The following is an 8,537-nucleotide window of genomic DNA, read 5'->3' on the forward strand; positions in this document are numbered from 1 at the left end:
AATGAAGTGAAAGTACGGAATTAACGTTGGGGGGGGGGGGGGGGGCATTTATTTTTGCAGTAATGAAGGGGTGCATCACGTGCGTGCGGAAAAGGAATGCAGCAGTTCTAATAGCTTCACGTGTGTCGTACATTTGCTTGTGGAACCAGCAGCGTGATAACTTCTGGTGTATAAATGAGTGCACAAATGCTCTCATTTGTGATCCTAATAATACTTAAGCTGTTGACACGCATTGTAGTTAGGCAGGTAGCAATATTCATTTAATTAACATGTTGCTTATGCACCCTAGAACAAAGTGTACAGTTCCATGTGTTCTGCAGTCTAAAACCATTACAATATATATGTCACACCTTCTTGCATTTCATATTGCAAAACTGCGCTTTTTCAATTTCTGATACAATCAAAATTTCTGTTCCAGACATGCAGTAAAGAGGAACCAGTGTAAAGCAGCACTCCATACACCAAAGACAAGCTACTTCCTGCTACAACAAGGCCATTTTGTGGACTTAGGCTGTTACTACAAGGTAAACAACACCAAGTTCAGAAATAAATATGCTTTATATATACTGTATTGGCTCACTAGTCTTGAGATACATGTCATGTGTTTGTAGCAGATGATATGAATGTCTTTCCACATTTACGGTTCAGCATAATTGGTTCAAACATAAAAGAAAGCCCTACATGAGTTTGGCTAATCTGTGCTGTATCTTATGTGTTACTGTTCTGCCCCAACAGAATCTGCACCAAGCACACCATGGACCTCATCACAGGAGCCCCCATCTACCCTGACAGGAAGGGGCTGGAGCCGAATTTACAAGGATTTTACACCACAAACAAAGAAGCGGATGCAGAAGTATTTGGATGAGATATCAAGTCTACGGAGGATTGTGTCAAGACTGAAAAGAGCCTCAGCCATCATTCCACCAGCACGGATATTGGCCGAGTCATCCAGGTACCTCAACAAAGACTTTCTAGAAATTCTTCATGTTGAGATGCACCTGCAACCATTAAACAAGCACGGACGACGCTTGCCAAAAGAGTTCCATCAGTTTGCCCTTCCTTAATCAGCTTCCTGGTCATGTCAAATTCCACTTGTGCCGAGTATATATATTTTTTTTTCTATAAATGCAAGCTTTTTCATTCCCCACTCTTGCTAGGGATAATTCTTCTTCCTCATCCAAACATGAAGGTCAACCGATTCTGTGCTCATACTTAATAGCATTCACTGTCTAGTAGCATACCATATCTGTAGCAATATTTCTTAGTGTATGCTGCCATGTGCAATTCCTCTCCAGAAATAGCCGATGCAGCATCGACATGCGTCTTGCATTAACCGTTGCACCGTGTGCTATGTAGCATTTGACTTTTCTTAATGTTTTTGGCTTTCAATGCTTGCAGAGCCGAGTGGCTTCTTTCATGAACACAAGCTTTCTGATTGCCATATTTAATTCCTAGTCTCATTCAGCATTGCTCTTCTTGCTCAATAGCCTGGGTGTAGCCCTGCTTGTCTAGCCTTGCCTGGGTGTAGCCTTGCCTTGTTCGATAACCTTCAGTGTACCTTGTGCTACACTGAAGTGATTGATTACAGAGTCTGGTTTCGCTGCTGTCCCACTTGGTCGTGGTCGCCGTGTTACGTTTCTCGAATGTGGGGACCTGGTAAGTTGCATTGGGAAGCAGTCTCTCGAGGTAAGCACCTGCACCTGCAGTCCGCACAGCAACATAGACTCCCAATTTACACGCACCGTGATTGGTGCTCCCCGTTCTGTCCTTTCCTGCTGTAGCCATGTGAAAATTTTGCTTGTGGCCTTCGTCAGCTGCAATTTGGCATGAACATAGACCAGCATACGTGCTTACATGATCTGAGGTGTATGAAGTTGATAGCCACCTAGGTGGAATGGCCTGCAAAAGTGGCTGCCGAAGGTGATGCCCACGAAACCGACTTGTCCATAGTGAGAAAAATTGGGGCACCAAGTGTGAGCAATACATTAGCGGCCCTCCAAAAAAAAGAAACGTGCAGGCTGGAAAGGAGTTAATGCTAAAATGCTTCACTTCACTTCACTTCACTTTATTACCTTAAAGGCCCCCAGGGTTGGGGGTATTACATAAGGGGTGGGCAACAAGTATAAAGTAAATAAATACACATAAAGTAAATAAATACATCAAGGAAAGGATGTTTAAGTACATGTTTGCTCGCGGTTAAATATGGAAGTTATACTGTTCAAAAAGGCGGATGGGCAGGTGATTGCGGCGATGTCGTGTGGAAGGCCGTTCCAGTCCGAGGCTGAGCGCGGGAAGAATGATGAGGCAAAAGTGGTAGTGTGCGCACGTGGCCGGGCGACTTGGAGGGGATGACCAATGCGGAGTGAAATGCGTGCCGGAGGACTGATGTAGGGTGGATGATTAAGTGAGCTGTAAAAAAACTTATGGAATAAGTACAAACTAGCGATACGACGCCGACAAGCAAGGGTTGATATGCCGGACTCTGCTTTCAACGATGATATACTGGTATTGTATGAATAGCATGAATGAATGAATCTTGTGGCACGATTTTGTACTGATTCTAGGCACTTTATAAGATATTTTTGGTTAGGGCTCCAGATGGCAGATGCATATTCCAGCTTAGAGCGTACGAGTGACTTGTAGGCAAGCAGTTTTAGGTCTGGTGGCGCGTGACGTAGGTGACGTTTTAAGAATCCAAGGCTTTTGTTAGCAGATGATACGATTTTAGTGACATGCGCGTTCCAGGTTAGGTCATTAGACAACGTTACGCCGAGGTACTTATAAGACTGTGTTAATTCTATGGTGACATGCGAGATAGTATAAGGGAACAGGAGAGGATTACGTTTTCGGTTGAACGACACGAGTTTGCATTTATTGGGGTTTAGTTCCATGAGCCATCGGTTACACCAGTTCTGGACGCAGTTTAGGTCACTTTGGAGAGCTAGTTGATCAGAGGGGTTATTAACAGTGCGATAGATAACACAGTCATCAGCAAAGATACGGACGTTACAAGAGACATGCGTTGGTAGGTCGTTAATATATATTAAAAATAAGAGGGGACCAAGGACTGACCCTTGCGGTACGCCTGACGTTACTGGAAGAGAACTAGAGGTGTGATTATTAACGCGGACAAATTGGGTACGGTTAGCCAGAAATTCCTTTATCCACTGCAATATGTCAGGATGTAAATTTAACAAAGACAGTTTTAGTATTAACCGCTTGTGAGGCACCTTGTCGAAAGCTTTCGCAAAATCCAAGAAGACTGCGTCAGTTTGAAGGTTAGAATCAAGGTTTACATGCAAGTCATGGACGAAAATAGCTAATTGAGTCTCACAGGATAAGTTCTTACGGAATCCGTGTTGAGAAGGATGAAAGAAATTAGTAGAGTCAAGAAAATTCATTATATGAGAATAGATGACATGTTCCATGATTTTACATGGTACACTTGTTAAAGAGATGGGGCGGTAATTGAGGGGCGATTCTTTGTTACCTGATTTGAAGACCGGAACGACCTTCCCGACCTTCCAATCGCTGGGTATGCTACCTGTGGAAAGTGATTGCGTGAACAGTAATGATAGATACACTGAGATGGCATGTCGAGTATTCTTTAACAGTTTGCTGGTGATTTCATCAGTACCTGCAGAAGATGACATCTTAATATGTTCAATGATACAGCTAATGCCATGCGCAGAAAATGTGACTGATGGCATAAGTGATCTCGGCTGGCCAGTTGGAACAGATGGTGGCATATCGGTTTCGTTTGTGAAGACGCATGAGAATGCAGTGTTAAACATATTTGCACATTCAACGTCGCTCACCTCCTCACCAAGTGTGTTAGTAAGTGTGATGATGGGCGTCTTATTGGGGTTTAGAACTTGCCAGAACTTTCTCGGGTTATTGGTTAATATCTTCGGCAGGTCAGTTTGAAAGAATGCGCGTTTGGCATTACTAATGGACTGTAAATATGTTGACTCGGCCTCGTAATATTTGTTCCATGCGCATGCGCTCGGGTTTCGTTTTGCTGCACGGAAAAGGCGCTTCTTTTTGTTCTCAATTGTTTTCAATGACTTTGAGAACCATGGTTTATTATGATTGGCACGAAATGTAATGGTGGGAATAAATTTGGTTGTTAGTTCTGTAATTTTGGTTTTGAAAGTAAGCCAGTTATGTTCAATTGATCGTTCATGGAAACACCCTTCGAAGTTTGGAAAAAAAGCCAGCAATTGGTGATTGATTTCATTGTAATTGCCTTTGTCGTAAAGGCGAATCGTTTTATGGAACGTTTGGCGCGATTCCGGGATGAAGGCGAAAGTAGCATGCAGAACTTTGTGGTCGCTAATTTCGCGGAGATAAGTAAGAGTTGATAAAGTTTCAGGGTGATTAGTTAGTATGAGATCCAGGATGTTTGACGATTCACGTACGACGCGTGTGGGTTTAGTTACTAACTGCGTGAGATTGAAATTTAAACACACGTCAACGAAGTTGGTTATTTCTGTATTGTTTGTTGGTGTTAAGTTCTGCCAGTCAATAGACGGAAAATTAAAATCACCAAAAAGAAGGATGCGCGCGTTGGGATGTGCAGCATTAAGTTGATTTAGGCTATCATTTAGGTTACAAGCAAAACTGGGATAGCTGTGGGGGGGTCTGTAGCAGACGCCTAGTATGACGGTTTGAGGTGCAGAACGGCAGATTACCCATAGTATTTCAAGTTCTGATGGGATGTTAATGACTGAACAGGGCAATTGCTGGTTAGTGGCAATTAGAACACCTCCTCCTCTGGAGCCCTTGCGGTCTTTACGGAAAATATTAAAGTTAGGTAGGTCAGCTAAAACTTCTGTATCGGTGATGTCATCTGTTAGCCATGTTTCCGTTAGTATAAGTATGTTGCTGGCCGATGATGAAACAAGATTACAAATGTGCTCGCGCTTGGGGAGGAAACTGCGTATATTAGTAAAGATAATAGAAAAAGAAAGAGCTGGTAATTTACCGCGAGGGCTGTTACGAGGAAGTTTAGTTACTTGACGACGGGCCGTATGCTATGCGATTTCTTTTATCGTTTGCGATGGCTCGTCGAATACATAGCGCTTAGGGCCAATGGACAATGTCTTGTAGCGCAAGGAAAATTTTGTGGCTTTAGTTTTGGCAAATGTAATGAGGTGCTTTCGTGCGATTCGGACAGGGCGTGAAAAGTCTTCCCCAATGCCGTAATCAGTCCCTTTCAACTTACGGCCATTGGAAAGGATAAACTCCTTGGTTTTAAAAAATGTAAATTTAACTATTATTGGGCGAACACGCCCAGCAGAATGGCGTCCAAGACGGTGAGCCCGTTCAATTTCTTTCGGGTCAATGGTTATATTTAGGTGATCACGGCAGAGGCGAAGGACTGTTTCTTCAGATTCGGCGTAGGTTTCCGATTTATTGTTATCTGCGATATTATAAAAAATTAGATTGTTGCGCCGCGAGCGATTTTCCGCGTCATCCAGGCGGGCTTCTATTTCTCTGATGTCTTTGGCTGTTTGGGTGGCATTAGCGCATATCGAATCTATATCGGTGCGTAGGGCAACCAGGTCTTGATAGTGAGTTTCTAGGTCGGATAATCTGTTACTGAGGGCAGATATAGCTTGTTCCGTAGTTTTTAGTTGATTTTTAAGACCTTGAACCTCGGTGAGTAGTTGTGACTGACCAGCAGATAGTTTTTTTAGTTCATCGAGAACCGCGTCAGGACCTGGGTTTGTCTCGACATCGCCGGCCAATAACAACAAAGCACGTACAACATCAGCACACTCAATAGCAACGGAAAGGCAGCACTGTGGGCTTGGTAGCTGCAGAAGACAGTAGTCGCTTGATTTTTTTGTGAAAAGACAATACAGCTTACTGACCTGCGTAGCATAGGCGAACGGGTTAGATGACTGCATCGTGGCACAGCCACCAAGCCCACAGAGCGCCGCGCGTAGGTGAGGCAGCTTTATAGGCGCCGCGTCGGCTGTTGTCGATGACCGTAGGGGAATCCGGGGACAGTCGAGGAACAGCAGTGGGGGCGCTGTCTGACTGTTTGAAGTTGTGGACAGATTAGAAAGGCCGGCAGGACACTCGAAGCGAACGGGTTCGCTGGGAGCCGTGGCATCGGAAGGGGCGGCAACCAGGGTCAGTAGTAGCATCCAGGTGATAAGTGGGGCAGGCACCTGCGTAGCATAGGCGAACGGGTTAGATGAGTGCATCGTGGCACAGCCACCAAGCCCACAGAGCGCCGCACGTAGGTGATGCAGCTTTATAGGCGCCGCGTCGGCTGTTGTCGATGACCGTAGGGGAATCCGGGGACAGTCGAGGAACAGCAGTGGGGGCGCTGTCTGACTGTTTGAAGTTGTGGACAGATTAGAAAGGCCGGCAGGACACTCGAAGCGAACGGGTTCGCTGGGAGCCGTGGCATCGGAAGGGGCGGCAACCAGGGTCAGTAGTAGCATCCAGGTGATAAGTGGGGCAGGCACCTGCGTAGCATAGGCGAACGGGTTAGATGACTGCATCGTGGCACAGCCACCAAGCCCACCCTGGACTACCCACCAAATGCTGGGTAGTCCATGTTGCTGTGTTGACTGGGGCAGTAGATGCCTGCACCACCTGATTGCTTCGCAATGCAAGTTGCTAATATTCAATGGTGACTGTCGGTGCAAATAGGTGGGACACGCCGCCCAATCTGTTCGCGCTGCTTGTTGTCGCTCATTACCAGACCACTATGTGTGTTGGAGGCAAGCGCTGTGCCTGTAGTCGGACAGCTGAATGTTCCGTAAGTGACCCATGTACGTGAATGCTCACTGTTGCCATATTGATCTTCACCAATGTATAATGCATTGTGTGGACCTTATGCGGTCATTGATTGCAGTCTCATTTCACTGTTATCTGACTTGGTTATGGTTGCCGTGTTACGTTTCTCGGACGTGGCGGCCTGGTCAGCTTCATTGGGAAGCAGTCTCTCGTGGTAAGCATTTGGTCCTGCAGTCCGCACAATGACATAGACTTCCAATTTACATGCTTTGTGATTGGTGCTCCCCGTTCTGTCCTTTCCTGCTGCACCCATGGGCAAATTATGCATGTGGCCTTCCTCGGCCACGATTTGGCGTGACCATCATTTAGAAGAGTATAGATGTAGGTCAGTTGGTGACTCATGATTTGGGAAGTTACCGCAAATAACACACGAGACAAAGAAGTAGACAACACGAAGCGGTACTGACAACTGTTTATTTAATGAAGCGAACGCCAAGCTTATATGGATCAGACACACGTGTGCACCCAAAAAGCAACGAGAAAACCAATGATAACACAGAGCGACCTTCAAGAGGGGTGCGATACAAATGCTAAGATACACGCTGATAGACTAGTGAGGCACTTAACACGTGTGTATCACGTGGAAAGAAGCAAAAGTTCTTTCTGAGTAACAGCAGATTATCGGCAGAAAAAATGGCCAACTGAAAAGAGAGGTTGTAGAGGCAATAGCCATGCGACACTTTAAGGATAGTGATTGCGTTAGTTTTCAGTCAGTTGCTGTTACCCAGAAGGAACTTTATTTTTCTACGTGATACACACGTGTTAGGTGCCTCGGTAGTTTACAAATGTTTATCCTAGCATTTGTATCGCAACCCTGTTGAAAGTCACTCTGTGTTTTTATTGTATTTCTCGTTGCTTTTCGGGTGCACACGTGTGTCTTATCTATACAAGTTCGGCGTTCGTTTCATTAAATAAATAGTTGTCAGTACAGCTTCGTGTTATCTCTTTCTTCGTCTCGTGTGTTTTTTGCGGCAATCCTTGACCAGCATACATGCTTACATGGTCCGATGTGTGTGAAGTTGAAAGGCCCGCAAAAAGGCTGCCGAAGGTGATGCCCGCAAAACCGACCATGTCCATATTGAAAGATAGAGGGGCACCAAGTGTGACCTACACATTCGCGGCCCCCGAAAAAAGAAAGAAACGTGCAGGTTCGAACGGAGGTAACTTTAAATTTCCGGGTAGTCCATGTCGTTGTGTTGGCTGCGGCAGCAGATGCCTGCGTCACTCGATTGCTTCGCAATGCAAGTTGCTCATCTTCAACGGCGACTGTCTGTGCAAACAGGTGGGACACTGTCCAATCTGCTTGCACTGCTGGTCGTCGCTCGTTACCAGGCCGCCATGTGCGACGACGAAAGTGAGCCGTTTACGAGCTCGCGTTAATGATTCCAGCGCATCTCGACATGCAATTTTTATTTCTGCTCTTGTACGAGAAGGTGCACTGCTTGTCTTCTGCCAATAAAGTCGCACGTTCTGTTCACTCACTTGTGGCTTGTTTTTATGGGCGTCAGTAGAGGCTCTTCGGTCTCCTGGCAATTAGAACGCGAAAACTACGCGGCAGCCAAGGCAATGAGGCGTGCCGCAACGCCAACCGGGCGAGCTCGGCGCGTACCAGCGTACGCGACCGGTAAAAAGCGGCCATATTGAATTTTGCTAAAAAAAAACTACATTTCCGCTTCCTGTTTGAGCAGCGCCATCTGTCTTATGCCTAAGTAAGTTCC

At 45.7% G+C, this 8,537-nt stretch overlaps 1 protein-coding gene across 1 annotated transcript; it reads right to left on the minus strand.

The window, feature by feature from the left end:
• Nucleotides 1–4,974: 4,974 nt before the first annotated feature.
• On the minus strand, nt 4,975–6,521 carry LOC119440180 (uncharacterized). Its single transcript, XM_037705114.2, has one exon. The coding sequence runs from the start codon at nt 6,519–6,521 to the stop codon at nt 5,037–5,039; it is 1,485 nt and encodes a 494-aa protein (XP_037561042.1). The 3' UTR covers nt 4,975–5,036.
• Between the last annotated feature and the right edge of the window lie 2,016 nt (nt 6,522–8,537).

This window comes from Dermacentor silvarum, chromosome 2, assembly GCF_013339745.2.
Source record: "Dermacentor silvarum isolate Dsil-2018 chromosome 2, BIME_Dsil_1.4, whole genome shotgun sequence".
Classification (NCBI taxonomy): domain Eukaryota; kingdom Metazoa; phylum Arthropoda; class Arachnida; order Ixodida; family Ixodidae; genus Dermacentor; species Dermacentor silvarum.